The 18,301-nt window shown below is 56.5% G+C and overlaps 1 protein-coding gene across 4 annotated transcripts in view; it reads left to right on the forward strand.

Annotated features, from left to right (window-relative positions):
* The window catches only part of DPP6 (dipeptidyl peptidase like 6), a 767,208-nt gene extending 749,110 nt beyond the window's left edge, over window positions 1–18,098 (forward strand). For all 4 annotated transcript variants that reach the window (XM_079932483.1, XM_079932484.1, XM_079932485.1 and 1 more), the window contains 6 exons: window positions 7,657–7,711; window positions 11,433–11,544; window positions 13,209–13,267; window positions 14,083–14,155; window positions 14,250–14,323; window positions 16,277–18,098. In XM_079932483.1, the coding sequence (XP_079788609.1) occupies window positions 7,657–7,711; window positions 11,433–11,544; window positions 13,209–13,267; window positions 14,083–14,155; window positions 14,250–14,323; window positions 16,277–16,423 (520 nt within the window). In that variant the 3' untranslated portion in view covers window positions 16,424–18,098. The remainder of the gene's footprint in view (window positions 1–7,656; window positions 7,712–11,432; window positions 11,545–13,208; window positions 13,268–14,082; window positions 14,156–14,249; window positions 14,324–16,276) is intronic.
* The last annotated feature ends 203 nt before the right edge of the window (window positions 18,099–18,301 follow it).

Consider the following 18,301-nt stretch of genomic DNA (forward strand, 5'->3'; position numbering starts at 1 on the left):
TTCCACAGTTTTACGGCACAGCGGACCGTAGGGCCAGACATGACTTTACCAGGGAGATGCAGCCAGACCCACGGACTCCGGTGCTCGGAGGGACAAGAAGAGCACGTCGCACACTTGTCGTCCTCATTGTGAAGCGGGGTGCGCGAGGTTGGATGCTGGGCATATGGAAAGGGCGGCATACAGCACCCAGATGAATAAGTGCTGACTGAAGGGCTGTGAGAAGGCTGGACGTTGCATCCCGTGTGTCATCGTGACTGTGTGCTCTGCAGGTTTAAAAGAGTTCACTTTACTGACTTTTCAGAACATTTTCGCTCTTGTTTTTAAAAAGATTGATGGCACGTGGTGTGTACTCAGTAAATAATTTCTAAGTGGGTGAAACCATGAGTGCGTGAACGAATGGCCCACTCTCCTCGAGGGAGTCGTGAGCTGGTGAAGAGAGGCGACACGATCAGACCAGCGCGTGCTACAGGCAGAGAACAGGGGTAGGAGAGATGGCTGAGGACCCGAGTCTGGGAAGTCGCTCCCGTCAGGATGCTTTTGCCTGGAAGTTAACAACAGCACAGACACACGCGCACACACACACCCAACGTAAAACGTGCTTTAAAAACACGACAGTGTATTGGCGCTGGAAGTCCAGGGGGACGTCAGGCCTCAGCTTGGTTGCTCAGGGGCCCAGCAGTGCCACTGCAGGCCCGGCTCTCTCGTCTCTCCACTCAGCCAAGCACGTGGCCTTGTGCTGAACCTCTTCTCACGCTCACAGGACGGCTGCCAGAGCACCGCCAGCAGGTCGAGCCACTTCCAGAAACCTCCAGGAGGGAAGGGAGGAGCCTCCCTGGGGCACCCAACAAACCTCTCCTCCTGTCGCCCTGAACCCAGAAGCATCACCCTGGAGCAGGGGGGCAATACCCCTGAGACCCGGCGGGCTGGGGACCGGTCCACCGCCCCAGGCGGAGGAGGGAAGCGTGGTGACAACACAGCCGGGAAAGGAGGAGAGGCGGCAGCGGCACGTGGGCCACAGGGACCCCTCTGGAGAAGCACGCGGGCCCAGGTCAGGCTTGGGAGGCATGGGACAAGGCTGACCGCAGAGCCCCCTCCCTCGGAGCCCCCCTCTTTTTGTCCTTCCCCACCTGCTGCCCTGCTCTGACTCCTCCCAGGAAGCCTGGAGTCCTCGCGGGCCCCCCGAGGCCCTGGGGGAGGACGCGGCGTCCTTCAGACATCCTGCCAGCCTGGCTGGTGTGGCCGCCCCGCTTTGAGCAGGGGACGAGAGGGCACCGGCTGTTTCACACTCACGGTGCTTCTAGAAATAAGGGATTGATCGGCCATCTGTTCAAAAACAGGGCAGAACCTGTTCCAGGGCAACAGTAAGTAATGTCAGCTCTCAGGCCACTGAGGCTCCCAGGAACAGGAAGACGAACCATCGCAAGCCTTACAGCCGTCAGCAGCCACGCAGACCTTCTCCGGAAGCTGACGCCCAAGTGTCTCAGCCATGGAAAACTCTACGAAGCTTTGTTTAGGATCTGGGTCCGTATTTTCATTAGAAAGAAATAGCCCAGTCTGTTCAGTTTAAGAGACCTTGAGACCAGCTCCCCACCCTAGCTCCCCAAAGCTCCGCAGCCACGGGCAGTTGTCCCAACTTCGTCCATCACCTGGAGGAAGTCCTGGAGCAGGGACTCTCCCCCGACCACAGCTGGAAGCATGTCCCTCCCAGGCGAGGGCCACGCGAACGGTGGTCTGGGAGCAGAGGAGCACAGACAGCCCTGCCTGGAGGGGCTTCTAGGAGGAGGTGGCTTTCTGCCAAGACCCCACCTCAAAGGGTAGTGGGGATTGCCCAGGGAGCGCGAGTGCGCGTTCCACACCGACAAAGTGCTGTGAGCAACGGTCCCGGTAACGCAAAGGCGCATGAGGTCCAGGGCCCCCAGTAAGCCCAGTGTGGGCCGCGCTGGGGCCAGGGGATGCCTGGAGACGTGGGGTGGGCTGAGACCCTCCCACACCATCCTCCAGAGCCGGAGGTGACAAAGCCACCTTTATTTTTCAGAACCGTAATGCTGGTAGCGGTGTAGCAGGTTTTATGGGTCAGAGTCCTGGCAGGAAACATTCAAAGGGGGTGGTTTAAGGAGAGAGAAATAACATACGTGTCTTCAAAGGCATATGGCAGGGTTAGGAAGATCCAGGGGCTCGATGTGGGGTACGCTGGGGCTGTCGGAGGCCCTGGGAGGGCAGGGGCGGCACCATGCCGTGGAAGAAGCATTTCTGCAGCAGCGTCAGCAAGATCTGTAAGCGGACAGATACGGAGACGGGCGTGGAGCGGAGCGGTGAGCTCTGTGTCCCTCTCGACGCTCTGCTGCCCCCAGCAGAGGGCAGGACAAATGTGCTGACCACATTCCTCCCGCTGGCCCCTCCAAGTTGCCCCATCAAGTCTCTGGCTGTGAGACTCCCTGACTCTGAAGGTGCTGAGAGCAGCTGTGTGGCCCGTGACACCTGCGTCAGCATGGGTCCCCGGGGAGCGGTGCCAACACACACTTAGATGTGCAGAAGGTGCGTTTCTGCAGGACGCGCGGCCCAGAGCGCAGCAGGGGCTCTGACACGGGAAAGGACGGACACACAGAGCGGGCTTCCCGTGGCAGCTGGGCTTCAAGCATCTCTGCCAAGCTGAGGCGGGCCTCGGAGGACCCCTTGCCGGTCGCTGGCGGGGACAGCTTGAGACGGTGTGGACACGTGGAAGGTTGGAAGGTGCGAGCACTGCTTCTCCCAGGGTGTCAGCCCACCTCCCCCAGATGCGCTTCTGGAGGCTAGAGCCTCCCCCGTCCTCACTCGGGGCCTCTGCAGACCCTGCCGTGGAGCAGAGCTCAGCACCTGCTCCATGGAGAAGGACGCCGGGGCCTTGCTGCGCCTCAGAGCATCCCAGTGATAAAACACGTGCCTACGCCTGGGTCAGGCTGGTCCGCCTCAGGGCTCCACTGCTCTCCAGGAAACAGCCATCACACAGGAACTGCCCGCTGATGAGTGAAAAATAGCAAAAGATAATAAAAATATTTGATATTGGTAAAAGTATTTTCTTTGGGAGACTCCTGAGTACTTTACAAATGAGGATCCTTACTAAGACCTGTGGTTTTTAGATCAGGAAGTGAATCGCCAGGTAATTAAATGGAGGGGTTGCCGGAGACCAGAGGCTGCCTGCGAATGTGGAAGTAGGGCTGAGAATAAAAATCCGATGTATTTTATGAATTGGAATGGCGCCTGAGACCCGGGCCCCGTGCCCTTTGAGGTTCACGTGGCTTTCTCCACGCTCCGTGGTCTCTGCAGACTGCTACACGATCCCAGCAGTCGTGGTCTGACCTCAGGCCGTGGGGCAGAATCCTTATGGGGCCAGGTTGACCATTTCACCAGGTATTCCCAGACGCACGTCTGTGTATCAAGGATTTGGGTCCTTAGAAGAGAATTCAGAAACTTGGAGAAACGTATTCAATGGTTCCACGTGTGTGGGTATGCCTGCCGTGCTTTGAAGGTCAACCTAGGCCGTGTGTGTGTGTGTGTGTGTGTGTGTGTGTGTGTGTGTGTGTGCGCGCGCGTCTGCACACACCTCCAACTCCTAAGCCTGGCAGACGTGACTTGAAGTCTGCCAGGCTATCCTATGATACCTGCACAATGTTTTTAAAAAGCAAAAGTATTAAAGTGTTGTGTTAGTTTCCTAGGGCTGGAACGGCAAAATCAAGGTGTGGGCAGCGCCGCGCGCTCTCTACCACCGCAGGGCAGGGGCCCTTCCTCGCCCCCTCCAGCTCCCCGTGGTCGCTGGCAGTCCTTGGCTTGTAGCTGCGTCCCTCCAATCCTGCGTCTTCCACTGGCCGCGTCCTCCCTGGGTCTCTGTGTCTCTCCTCCTCTTACGAGGACACGAGTCACTCTAGCGTGACCTCATCTTAACTTACTAATTACATCTGCAGTGGACCCTATTGACAAATACTGTCCCATACTAAGGTTTGAGGGATTAGAAATTCAACATATTTTGCAGAATTCAACCCATAACAAAGGCTTAAATGACCCACACAAATTCCCTTGCCCTTCGCCCAACCCCCCACCAGCCCTGCTTCCCCGAGACACAAGCACCCTCAGGCGCATCATCCCCTTCCTCAAGTTCACCTCGTCTCTTCTGAGCACAGTTGTCCTCACGTCACGATTCCTCATCACGTGACTTCCTGTTGTCGCAGGTGAGGATTTAGCTGCTCTGTACCATCGTCTTCCCAGAACTGTTACATCAACTGCCTGGTTAGATCAGCAGTCTGAGGCGCAGGCTCACTACGTAAATGGTGCTGACCTCAGACCCTGGTGGTCTCTTCGTGCCCTACTTCCCTTTACATCACTTCATTTTTCCTGAAGTGTTGCGTTGTCTTTCACTTGGGTAACTTTCTATGTATTGGTACCTGCTCATAATATTTCCAGTTGCTCCTGCATGCCACTCGGGCTCCCATGAGTATTCTTCCCAGATGCTCAAACATACTAGTAATCTATCAGTTCCAACGTTCTTTTCTTGAGCTGTAGTCCCCTTTCTTCTCGTCCATTTGGACCAGGTGTCTATAGGGTCACTTTTGAGGCCCTTTTCACCACTCTCCTGTGTTGGGTCCTTTGCACACACCCTGGGTCATGGGCCAAAGGGCAACAGATATATGTCTCCCTTTTTATTTACTTTTTCCTTCATATATCTAGAAAACATCTCAAAATGTCTTTATTCTATTCCCACATTTGAAATTATCGTTTATCTAGATATAAAACCTACAAACAAAATCATTTCTGTCTAGAAGGCCCTGGAATCATCCACCACGTGTTGCTGGTGAGAAAAACGATGTCATTCTATTTGCTGATCCTTGTAGATGGTCTGCTTCTTTCTCCTTTTCAGAAGAAGGACGTCTTTAATCCTGGTATCCTGAAATTTCAGCCATTGGTGTGGGACTTTTCAATCTGGGGAATAATTGTTCTTCAGTCTTGGAAAGTTTTTACTATAATGTGTTGATAATTTCTCTTTGCTCTGTTGTTTCTTTCTGGAACTTTTATTGTACTATTTTGGTGCTTCCGGTTTATTCTCATCATACCTTTTCTCTCCTATATTCCAGCCTTTCTGTTGAATGTTTATTTTCAGGCATGACACTTCAAAATCCCTAGCTTTCTCTCTTCATCCAAGAGCATACTCTTCTTGTCTAATTGGTTCAATATTTTTTGTCTGTCTAGATATATTAGGATGATTTTCTTCTGTTCACTGAATTATCTCTGTTCCCTCTGGATTCCTGAATTATCCTGAGTTTTTTTGTTGTTGTTGTTTGGGTTTGGACTCTCTCATCTGGAAGATTCTTTTTTTTTTTTTTTTTTTTTTTGCCGTACGCGGGCCTCTCCCGTTGCGGAGCACAGGCTCCGGACGCGCAGGCTCAGCGGCCACAGCTCACGGGCCCAGCCACTCCGCGGCATGTGGGATCTTCCCAGACCGGGGCACGAACCCGCATCCCCTGCATCGGCAGGCGGACTCTCCACCACTGCGCCACCAGGGAAGCCCTCATCTGGAAGATTCTTTCCATTTCTGAGGAAACCTGGCTGCCTCTTCACTCATAAGAGAGGCACTAACCGGGCTGCCAGTTCTATGTGCAGACTGTGAGCTGTTGGCGGGTGGGCTTTACCGAGGGTGGGGGAGGGCATCCAGCTCTTCATTGCAGAGACCCGCACCCCTTGACATGGTGTGTGTCCTCTGCAGGGGGGGTCAGCTTCTCCAGCCTGCGCATCACATTCCCGAGTGCCTGCGTCTGCGAGAGGCCGAGGGAGGCCCACGTAGGGTGCAGACTCGGAGTTGGCTGGCTTGTTGCAATCCTGCACCTCACCCCACACTGAGCCTGGTGTCCCAGCGTCTGGAGCCTGTTCTGTTTCTCCCCAGAAAGTTTCAGTGACCTGTCTGAAGGTCCCACAGCCCCTTAGTAGCTGAGCAGGAATTGGACACAAGATATCCTGACTCGGAGAGTGGAAGCTTCTGACAATAAGGCCTGTGAATTAGCCTTCGTCCCTAAGACTTGGCACTGAGGCTTACAGATGACACACGCTCAAGGGATGGATGGGGACGAGGGGTGGAGGGAGGAGGATGGGAAGGTAGTGGGGCCAGTTCTCTTGTTCTCACTAGTATTCTGAAATGGAATCAAACATCCATCCACAGGATGAACATGCATGAATCATCAATTTTCCACAAATACTCTGGGGAAACAATAGTAATACACAGTTGGCCCTCGTTATCCTTGGGGACTGGTTCCAGGACCCACGTGGGTACCACAGTCCTCGGCTCCCTAGGCCCCTTCTGTGGAATGGTGGAGCACATGTACACAACCATCACACATCGTCCTGTGTACTTAAGATACACGCATCTCTCAATCCCTTATAATCCCCCTACGTGTAAACGCTATGTAGACAGCTGTAAGTACAATGTAAATGCTGTGTAAATAGTTACCAAGGTGAGGCAAATTCAAGCTTTGCTTTTTGGAAGTTTCTGGATTTTTTTTTCAATATTTTCAATACGCAGTTGGTTGGATCTGTGGGTGTGGAACCTGTGGATGCGGAGGGCTGACTGTACAAAAGTCACCTGAATTTGTATCGTCATGAGGAGTCAGGACAATTGCTGCTCTGCGCTGGGCCCTCCCTCTCTCCCCTCCCACCCCCGGGAACGGGGTCCGTTTGCTTCCAACATCATAATGGAAGCGCTGCTCCAACCAGGAAGGGCAGGCCGGGTCCCAGGACGTGGGTGTCCTTGGAGAGTTGGCTGGAGAAGGATAGGGCACTCTCAGGGCCCAGGACCCGGAGGTTTACAGTCCCCCAGGCTTAGAAGGGCGGTCAGAGGGCCTGGGGTGGCTCCAGAGAGCAGACGCAAGAAAATAATCAGCGGGCAATACCCAGGGGTGACCGGAAGCTGGGGGAAGGAGGCTCCGCGGTGGTGGCAGGTGGAGAGAGCAGCAGGAAGGCTCAGAAAGAAGCCAGTTACTGGCCAGCAGGTGGCAGGACTCCTGCTGCCGAGTGAGGGTCCAGAACCCAGAAAGATTCCAGCCACTTGGGGGGGGGAAACCAGGGACCACGGGGAGAGCAGTGAGATGCGGGCAGGGACAAGGCAGGACCGGGCAGCGCCAGCCTGGGCGCCGGGCTGGTGGCATCCAAGGCAGAGCTCTGGCAGGAGTGATTCTGCCACCAAACAGGTCCAAGACAGGGACCCCTCCCAGGAGTTGGGGACAGAGGACTCTGCAGGTGAAGGGGGACCCAGTGCCCTGACTCGAAGCCGACTCGCACCCGGAGAGCCTTTTCTTCCTGCTGATCCCGGAGGACCCTCCCAGAGCCTGGTGGCTGGGAGTCACGACGTGGTCCAAGTGAGGGAGACGGGGACCCAGGCGGGCCTGCGCGTCTCCAGAACATTCTCTGCTGCTGCGCGTTCCTGGTTCTCAGCCAGCTTTACACGCCCGGCCGCGCCACAGTGATGGCAGGGGCGCTTGGCGTAAAGCAAAAGCAATGACCGATGATATTAGAATTCCAGTATTTCCTTTGATTAAAGTGGGGTTTTCATCCTTGAAATGGTTGGAGAACACGGCTCTAGACCGCAGGGTTGCACGACTCAGCCGTGGCGCGCTAACTCCCGCCTCCTTGACCTTGCAGGATGATGCTGAAGGAGCAGTACATTGACAAGACACGCGTGGCCGTGTTTGGGAAGGTGAGGTTGCTGGCCCCTGTTTGCACGCCCCCTGCTCAGGCCCTGACCTGCACCACCCCCAGGCCTGACCCTGATTCACTGGGAACATCTCTGCTCCAGCCGCCTGCGAGCCTTTTTTTTTTTTTTTAACATCTTTATTGGAGTATAATTGCTTTACAATGGTGTGTTAGTCTCTGCTGTATAACAACGTGAATCAGCTATACGTATACATATGTCCCCATATCCCCTCCCTCTTGCATCTCCCTCCCACCCTCCCTCTCCCACCCCTCCAGGTGGTCACAAAGCACCGAGCTGATCTCCCTGTGCCATGCGGCTGCTTCCCACTAGCTATCTATTTCACATTTGGTAGTGTGTATATGTCCATGCCACTCTCTCACTTCGTCCCAGCGTACCCTTCCCCCTCCCCATGTCCTCAAGTCCATTCTCTACATCTGCGTCTTTATTCCTGTCCTGCCCCTAGGTTCTTCAGAACCATTTTTTTTTAAAGATTCCATATATATGTGTGAGCATACGGTATTTGTCTTTCTCTTTCTGACTTACTTCACTCTGTATGACAGACTCTGGGTCCGTCCAGCTCACTACAGATAGCTCAAGATGTTCAGTGGTCCCAGCACAGAGAGTCCTCATCTGAGCAGCTCGTGTGTCAGTGCTCCTTTGCACACTCTCTGGAAGGAAAGCTAGAAGCCAGGTCCTTGTGGGAGTGCTCTGTGAGGCTCCTAGTTACTTTTCAGACAAGCCTGCATGGCTCTAGGGGTGGTACCCCAGGAAAGAAGGGGAGGCAGGAGTCTTTATTTCTGTATGTCTTTCTGTGCAGTAGCCACATTAATTTAGCAGGTTCACTTACGTGGTAGGGAGGAGGTGGGGAGGTTCGTGCACTGAACTGTCAAACCAGAGAAGCTTCCACGGGGTGGCCCACGTCCGAGGGCCGTAGCCGGGGGTGGTGGGGTCGTGGCTTGGAGTTGGGTCCTATCGCTTGGCCCCCTCCCCCGTTGTTAGGCGGCCTGGACCCGCGGGCTCTTGGTCTCAAGGCAGGAGCACAGATAGACACAGACCCGTCTTCCCTCTGAGGGAACAGGTCCTGCAGAGGGGCCTCGCAGGGACCCCACGGCAGGTGGAGGTTTGAACAGGTAACCGGAGAGTTGCCTGTTACGTCATCACCTCTGAGCCCAGGGTTTTGAGGGAGCCGTGTGCATCTGAGACGAGGGCTCGCCCTGTGGAGGTCCCAGCACGCGTGCTATGTATCCCACACCTGCACGGGAGGTGCAGCAGCAATGGGAGGGCCCAGGGCACGGCTCAGAGCCTGGACGCCGAGTCCCAGGGCTCATTCTGTGCTGGCGGAGGCCACTCCCAGCCTGCGAAGCTCAGAGCCAGTTGGATCACTTACAGCATAACTTGGGGCGACAGCTCTTACCTCCCGTCCCCATGGGAAAGTTACTGACCCACAGACTGACCATGGCTCAGGGCAGGGCGCCCGGGCCCAGGTCAGCCTCTGTCCAGTCTCGGCTCTTCCCCAAACATGCCCTCTGCTCCTGGGAGCTTGGCCTGCCTCCTCTGGCTGCTTTCCACGTGGGCACCTGAGCATGGCCCCCACGCCTGGACCTTTCAAAGGTCACTGTGGACGCAGACGCAGGAGTCAGGGCGCCGTGAAGAGGCTTTCTGGACAAGTGGGAGATTCAGCTGCCTGGGCGTCGTGCACTGTGTGGACGGGGGCCCACACGTCCTTCAGGACGCAGCCCACGCCCCTGTCCCTGAGACAGGCCGAGGATGTGTGTGGTGCTGTTTGCTGGTCACCACCCTTATCCACTCTGCCTGATGGGTCCCCGCCTCTTTGAATGGCACCTCAGGTGCAGGGCTGTGGACTCTGTGATTGCGTCCCCTCCAAGGCAATAAGCCGTTGATTCCTTTAGCTGACGGGCATTCGGCAGGTTCAGGTTCACAGCACGCGTGAGAGAATTACCCCTGCTCCCCCCGGCATGCACGGGCTCCCCACTATCAAGCCCCACCGTTTGGTACCTTTGTTACGGTTGACAAACCTGCGCTGACACATCATCGTCACCCAGAACCCAGAGTCTACATCAGGATCCCTCTTGAGGTGGTACCTTCTGTGGGTTTAGACAGATGTGTGATGGCATGTCTCCATCATCACGGGACCGCACAGAGCAGTCTCTCCGCCCTGAGGATCCTCTGAGCTCCACCTCTTCACCCCTTTCTCCCCTCCCCCAGCAGACACTCCTCTTTTTACCGTCTCCACGGCTGTGCCTTTTCCAGAGTGTCACGGATTATTCAGAATCACACAGCGTGGAGCCTTCTCAGATGGCTTCTCACTTAGCATTTAAGGTTCCTCCAGATCTTCCCATAGCGTCATAGCTCTTCTCTTTCTAGCACCAGATAATCCGCTGCCTGGAAGCACCACAGTTCATCCGCTTGCCTATGAAGGGCATCTGGGTTGCTTCCAAGTTTCGACAATTACGAGCAAAGCTGCTCTGGTCATCCATGTGCAGGTTTTTGTGTGGATACAAGTTTTCAGCTTCTTAGAGTAAATACCAAGGAGTGCATATGGTGAGGGGATGTTTAGTTTTGTAAGAAACCAGCGAGCTGTCTCCATAGTGTTTGCGCCATGTTGCGTTCCCACCAGCAACGAATGAGAGAGTTCCTGTTGCTCTGCATCCTCACCAGCATTTGATGTTGTCAGTCAACACATTTTAAAAAACAAACTGCAGAATGACTGGTAAGGCTTGGAGATTCCATTGACCATGAATATTATTTGCCAGAAACCCAAAAGACTGTTATTGTCATTAAGATATTCCTGTTCTACTGAAGGAGCACTATTATAATGTAACAAACTTAAATATATTGATCAAGAACAGTTACTTCTACAGGGAGTTTGGCAAGGCATGGACATGACAGTCTCCATCAGGTATGTGGGTTCTACACACGCCACCCTCTCACCTCAGCACACGCACTCACACTCGCCCACACCTTTGACAGTCCTCTGCCACAGCCTGGTTCTCCGGGCCTTCACTCTCCTTGCCCACCTTTGCTCAGCAAAACATCACATCTGTGCCCCCTTCCCTTTGGGTCTTGCAGGAAACAGGTGCATCTGGACCAGCCAGCACCCACGGCAGATACGGTGTAATGCTTTGCTCTCTCTGGAAGGCTCACACTGAAATTGGGGTCTTTCATGTCAGCCCCAAATAAGGGCAGTACAGGAAATGAAGGACTGCCCCACATACACGACACGTGCGGACGTCTGTCCCGGGCAGACCCCTGAGCTGAGCATCCTGGCGACCAGTGCTGGAGCCCTTTGACATTGGCTCCTCATGGGCCCGCCCTCAGAATCACAGAAAGCGCGTCGGCTCTGCCTGTAGGCAAGGGAGAGGCAGCAGGGGGCGCTGCGTCAGAACGCTGGACAGCCGTCCCACACCGCACGCCACGCTCCAGCCCCCAGTCACCCTCCACAGTCAGCGCCACGCTTCATCCTCGTGTCGCTCGAACACGAGGCCCAGGAGGGGGATACTTGCCTCACGTTATATTTAGCTGGAAAGGCGTTTGTTTTTATCTTTTTACCTCCCTTATAATTTTTCAACGTTAAATTTTTTTAGAAAAACGAACTAGGTGACAGTGGTTGCTTGAGCCACTGACCTCATTGTCTGAGGCTGTTTTCATGGGTGAGTTATTGACTTTGCTCCTGCCCTTCTCTCTGCCCTCTGCTCGTTCCCAGGATTACGGCGGGTACCTGAGCACTTACATCCTCCCAGCGAAGGGCGAGAATCAAGGCCCGGTTTTCACCTGTGGCTCTGCGCTCTCCCCGATAACAGACTTCAAGCTCTACGGTAGGGCCCCGACCGGAGGGGCGCTGGTCCCACCCAGCCCCCGCCCCCAGGCCTCCCTCCCTCAGCGCCCAGTCCGATAACCTGCAGGGTGGCGAGGCCCGCGGTGGAACCTCACAGACAGGGCCTGGGGGCGGGGGGAGAGGGCTTCACGCCACTTGCTCGGAAAGTGGTCAGCCCACCGCTGCCCCTCAGTCGCGTTCCCGACACACGAGACCAGGAGCCAGAACACGCCCAGCGCCTGTGCTTGCAGTGATGGGAGTGGCGCGAGCAGAAGGGAAGGGGACTCCGGGCCGCCCTCGCCCCTCCTCTCTGACCCCGCAGTGCGGCGGGGGCCCTGCGCCGTGTCTCTGTCCGGCGCGGGGTGTCTGGGGGCTCTGGGGGCAGGTGAAGGGCTGGGGGAGCTGCTGCCCAGGGCCCTGGGTGGCTCTGCCCCGCCCTCCGCCCCGGCACCTGCCAGCTCCTTTCTGCGACCGGACTCCCAGTGTGGCGGGCAGACCCCGCCTGCAGCTGCACGGACATGGCTCTGTGGGCACTGCTGGGGGGGGTCCTCCCTCTGGTCAGCCAGCCTCTTTTCTCTGAACGTGAAGGGCTTTGTGATGTCACCCTGATTTTAAATGCCGGCAAGGCCCTCTCTGTGGGCTCTGGGAGCTGGCATTCGGGCCAGGGCAACAGGGAGTCTGGGCCGTCGGCCCCAGCTGCCGGCACCGAGCCAGGCTGATGGGGCATCCGGGGGCTCCTGGTCGCTGGTGTGCGGAGCCCTGCTGGGGGCCTGAGGTCCCTTCGGGGCAGAGGAACCAGCATCACTGCATGGCCGCACCCTCCCGCGCCCCAGCTCGGCGCCCGTGGACCGCGCGGAGCCGTCCAGGGACACCGCGCGTCTGCAGCTCAGCAGGTCTGGCCGCCGCGAGGCTCACGGCAGATGTGCTGGTTTTGCAAGTGCTCAAAGCGCATTCCGACGCAAGATCATACAGGAACCCCCCCAATTCCAAACTCTAATCACTTAAAATAACTGTCCCATGGGAATCCGTGTAACATTCTCTGTTTTTCAAATTCAGTGAGACTTTCTCGGGGTTTTTAATCAAGCTATTTCAAATCTGCCTGACTTGAGTGCACACGAATGCGCCCAACCCCGCGCCTTGGTGTGTCACTGTGCCTGGGACAGCGGAGAGCCCACGTGGTCTCCTGGACTGAACTAAGGGGTCCCTGCACCTGTAGAAGGAGCTCGGTGCCCCGCACTCCCGGACTTCCTGACGGGGCGGCCTGGGTCCTCACGAGACCCTGGACCTGAGCCAGGGGGCAGGCAGAGCGGAGGCAGCCGACACTTTCTGAAAATAAGGGAACCTGATGGAAGTTGGCTCTTCGTATCTGTTCCCCCTTCTGGGCGTTGAAATGAAGTGGGGGCGGGGTGTGAATCCTGTTTATTTCGGAATCAGATCAGTTCGGTTTCCCTCGTGCTGCAATCCCACCACCACCACTAGCAGGTCTAAATGTCACTGTGGCGCTGGCTGAGTAACCCCGCAAAGACCCACGAGGTTTAGTGCTTCTTCAGAAGCAGATGTTCCCCGGGAAGATGGAAGGGAGTCCAGCCCCGTCCCCAGGGCGGCCCCCGGAGCCCAAAGGGGCCCCGAGGCCAAGGGCTAACGCTCTCCTCTGCTTGTGTGCAGCGTCTGCATTTTCCGAGAGGTACTTGGGCCTCCACGGACTTGACAACAGAGCGTATGAGGTGTGTTTGGGTTAGGGTTAGGGTTAGGGTTAGGGTTTGGGGCAGAGCCACCACTTGGCAAAAACGAGGAACCCTGCGATGATGCTTCTCCGAACTGCTCCCTCCCTCCCTCCCCCCCAGGCCCCGCCCCCTCTTAACTCCCGCAGGCCTGTGTTCCCTTCCGCCCTCCCTCCCGTGTCAAAGCCCATTCACCCGGGTGCCGTGATCTCTCCGAGATCGGTCTGGTTGCCCATTCTGGAACCGGCGGGACAAGGCGGGAGGTGGGGAAGGGCTTAGGGTGGAGGAGTCTGTCGCAGGGCCGTAGGCTCGGGTGTGGATGGCCGCTGGCCCGCTGCCCCCACGGCTGCTTCTGCTCCCGGGAGAAGCAGCCCCTGGTGGGGGAGCAGGAAGCCTCCCGGACACCGCCTCCTGGTCTTGACCGCTCAGGCGGCTGAGTGTGGGCATCGCGCATGCGTCTCACTGGCACCGAGGAGGCCAGAGAGCTGCTGCGGGCCAGGCTGCGGCTTCAGAGCTGCAACCCGGGCACGGACAGCGGGACGCTCTGGCCAGGGCAGCACCTCCCAGCGGCATCAGTTGAATGAAGGCCCCAGGCCACCTTCAGGGGGAGGAAACCCTTTCTCCCTGCTTCCTAGATCTTCTCCTGTCCCCTTCCTCTTTAAAAGGGGTTGGGGCTGGGAAAGCCCAGGCCCCCGAGAGCTTTCGCAGGGCTTCCAGTGTGCCCAGCACACTGCGTGGCCCTCACCCTCCGGGTCAAGGTTCCTGGGCTCATGCCCTACTCCCCACGGCGGGCGCTGACCCCTGTCGCCCATGTGCAGATGGCCAAGGTGGCGCGCCGGGTGTCTGCGCTGGAAGGGCAGCGGCTTCTCCTCGTCCACGCGACCGCCGACGGTGAGCCCCCGACACTGACCACGGCGCTCGGCGAGAGCATCGCCCTGCGTGGGGTTACGGGTTTTGACACTTTCCTCTTTTCTTCTTTAAACAGAAAAAATCCATTTCCAGCACACCGCAGAACTCATCACGCAGCTCATTAAGGGAAAGGCTAATTACAGCTTACAGGTACCGTGCTGCACGCCTGCCCTGCCTCACACCACACATGCCTTTCCACGGACGAGGAGCTGAGTGGTGCCCGGCCACGCATGACTGCAAACAGTCCTCCGTCACGGCCATCGGAGATGCTCGGGGACACATCAGATCAGACAGATGGGCAGTGCTTGCTTTTTCTGCCGATTGATGGCGGCTCGGTTCAGCACTCAGGCTGTGTTTAAGCCCCTTTAGGCTCCACCAGCGCCCCCCCCGCCCCCGCTCCCTCCCCGGGGGATGAGCAAAGGCGGGGCAGCAGCCACACCCCATGCTCACTGAAGAGGGGGCTGCTGTCCCACTGATGAGCGCAGCCTTGGCCTCACTAGCCTCCCCCCGGAAAGCACACATCTGCTAAATACTGGCTGGATGTTCCAGAACCTTCTGTGGTGCCGCACTAGTTAAAGAGCTCTGTCCTTCCCAAGAACCCGACTCACAGCCTTGACCTCACTGGCATCAAGTGCTGACCCACCGGCTCTAGTGTAGGTGCTTTCCAGCGATGCACGGTGCTGCTTCTGGAAACTTCTTCCATCTCCTTCCCGCCCTCTGGTTCACTTGGTGAGACAGGTATGACCCCGGTGGTCTTCTCGGGTCCAGGATAAACAGGAGACTTCCTCAACCAGGGCCCCAGGCAGCGCTGCCTGCCTCTGTCTCCCAGCCCTGGCTTTGCTGCCTGGCTGTCTCGTACAGGGCCAGTGTGCGCTGGCCGGTAGGGGGAGCGCTTTCCGCAGAGAGGGAGGCCGGCTTGCGTGCTGATGGACGCGGAGGGAGGGAGGGGCTTAGTTCACGTGACACTGGAGTTCCTTCTGAGAATGCTCAGGTTACAGTACAACGCTAAGTACGTCGTATGCACGCGATGCAGCCGCGGTAGGTCCGATGGCAGAGCTCTGCCTGCCGGTGTGGACCACTCCCCACAAACAGGCGAAGCGAAGTCAGCAAGGTGCTGGGCGATACCCACCCCAGGTCCCACTGGACACTGTGCAGGCGCGGCGAGTGTCTGAGATATTCGATAAGCTTGTAAAGGTGACAACTCCAGGTGAGGGCTCCAGGCAACCAGGACCCGGGTAGGAGGAGACATACTTCCTGCTCTGTAACCCTTTGTACTATTTGATGTTTAAGGTACATATAATAGCTCAATGACCACCTTCATAAATACGAAAATAAAGGTGAGTGTCATCATCTGAAGACATAAGAGGAAGACAGGGTTCAAAATGCAGGAAGCAGCCTGGTATCATGGAAAGAACATGGGCTTTGGGGCCAATTAGACTTGGCTTTGAATCCCAGCTGGGACCGGGCCCTTCGTGTGGAAGTGGTGCAGTGCCCCTGGGTACTCAGTGTCATTACATTTGGGGATGGAATGATTAGCTGCCGTCTTTTCAGCCCTGCCTGTGTCCCAGGCCTTGTTCTAAGCATTTCAGAGGTATTCCATCGTTCAATTCTCACATAGCTCAGTGAGCTAGATTTTATGATGAGGTCATCTGCATTCGACGGCCGGGGTCCAGGAAAGCTCCCTGTGCACGGCGCACGGTGAGTCAAACACAGGTGCCCGTGGGAGCGAAGGTTTCCCCACACTCACCAAGGTTATAGAGGCAGCACGGAATGCTTCCCCTTTCTTTGGGAGTCCTGATGCCTGGAGGCCTGGGCCGCTTGCTGCCTCGGTGGTCCCCGAGCCTGGATCCCTGTTGCAAATTCAAACAAGCGGAGCGAGCGAGGCGTTCAGAATCTGTTAAACGATGTGTTTTCTGATTCCGTCCCTGATTTGCTGAGGGGACCCTCCACCTGGCAAAGCCGCGAGGAGAAGCAGCCCTGAGATGCCCTCCAGGCTGAGCTTCCGGCTGCGCGGAGCCCGGGCCGTGGGGCTCGGAGTCTCAGCGGCGCCCCAGCCCACGCGGAGGGCGGCCACGGGGGTAACTCCTCACGCCTCTCTTGCAGATATACCCGGACGAGAGCCACTACTTCAGCAGCGCCCCCCTGCGGCAGCACCTGTACCGAGCCCTCATCGGCTTCTTCGTGGAGTGCTTCAGGGTCCAGGACAAACTCCCGACAGTAGCAGCGAGAGAGGACGAGGAGGAAGACTGACCGAGCCGGCCCGGAGCGCGCCCGGCGCCTGCTGGACCAGTGGACACCGACTGGGGAGCCCCGCCTCGCTCTCCCTCAGGGGCCTGGGCGGGGGCAGGAAGCGCCACCTTCCCAGCATGTGTGTTTCTGGTCCTGAGGGCAGTTTTGCCCCAGAAACAAGCGCCTCCCCGGGTGGAGATGCATCGTCGCTCACAAGGGCTTCCACGGAGCCTGGAGCCGTCGCCACCCTGAGTGACGGGTACCTCCCCGCGACCCCTCCCCGAGGAACAAAGCGAAGGATGGATGGCCATGCAGAAGGTGGCCCTGGAATTCGAGCTCACGAGCGGTAGCGTTGCGACCCGGCCTCCGCCCGGGTACCGCTTCCACTCCAGGGCATCATACCCCGTCTGAAGTCACCGCGCCATGGACCAACTAGAGCACAATTGTTTTCCCAGTACTTGTCCATAGATTGGCTCGCGCCTTTCTGTAATTAGGAGATTCTGCATTTTAAGGGGCTGTACGAAGTGTTACTGTAGCTACGCTAATGGTTAACCTTATGGAATTAATTCGTATTTTTCTATGGTTTTTACCTGACACTGTCTCTGGTCATGGGGTTGCTTTGCTGTGCTTTTTCTTTCTTTCTTTTTTTTTGCTTTGTTTTGCTTTGTTTCGTTCAGTCAGTATGTAGGCTTTGCACTTGTTTGGATAAAGAAACAGATCAGAAGTAACTGCTCTCTCCTCAATGTCATCATTAGACTTTGTGGAGACATTTCAGAACACTGAGCGGGAACAAAACATCCAATACTCTTCACTAAAAGAAGTCATACAGGAAACCTGTCTCCCACCAAAGCTGCATTAGGGTCTGGCTTAGAGTTGCCTTGTGCATCTCCCTGCGCCCTTAGGCCCATCCTTTTCCTCCCTGATAAGCCGGCAAGTCTTTTCAGGTGACGTTTGGTTAAAAAACATGAACAAAGTGTTGACTCCACCTCCAGGTCTGTCACGTGTGCTGGGTGACAGGAACCCTGGAGGCAAGTGAGGCCCGCACCGGTGTCACCCCGACCCTGGGGTGGCTCTGTCCCTCCGTGCCGCACGCAAGCAGTGTCGTCGATGTCCCTAGCCTTGTAAGACATCCTCTGAGCAGGTGCACAGCCAGCATCCCGTGTATGTTTCACCTTGTTGTATATAAAGACGGGAATGCGGTCATGGCGTCGCGCCGCGTCCCCTGCCCTCCGCCCGGTTTTCGTCGTGTTCTGCCTGCATGCCACAGCCTGGCTGAGCTGCTCTCTACAAGTGCTTGTTGGAAATACATTGACGACCGTCATCGCCTCTGGAGCTTGTTGACAGCCTGAGTGTCAGTTCGGATTTCTCCAGCTCCCGGTCCCCCTGGGAAGGGGGACTCCCTGACATTCTTATCAGCGGAGAAGATACGTCCATGTCACTTTTGGTGTTTGGGGGTTTGGGTTTCATCTGCACGAGCTTTGAATGTCAGTTGTACTTAGTTCGATTGGAAGATCTCCGTCACAGGATTGTTTTTCAGGGGATGCGTCGCCGTTTGGGAAAAGGATGAATGTGCCGACCAGCAGGACCGCTTGAGCGCTACATGGCCATGCTTTTGCTATTTCAATGGGCTCGACCGACCGCAGAGCCAACTCAGTCTGAAAAGGGAAGCCAGCTCTGGCCACAAGATCTGGCAGGAGGGAGTGAGGATGTGGCATGGTAGTGTTTGTTCATCCACGGAATAAAACATTATTTTACCACTTGGATAGCTCTTTTCTTGCTTATCCTCCACCATCTCACCTTGGAATGTGTACATATGTTCAAGAAGCCTTTCAAGTACTCATTGATGCGTCCTCAGGGGCCTGTGTGCAGCACGTGAAACCTGCATCTGTGGTAGCAGTG

Source organism: Stenella coeruleoalba, assembly GCF_951394435.1.
Source record: "Stenella coeruleoalba genome assembly, chromosome: 9".
NCBI lineage: Eukaryota > Metazoa > Chordata > Mammalia > Artiodactyla > Delphinidae > Stenella > Stenella coeruleoalba.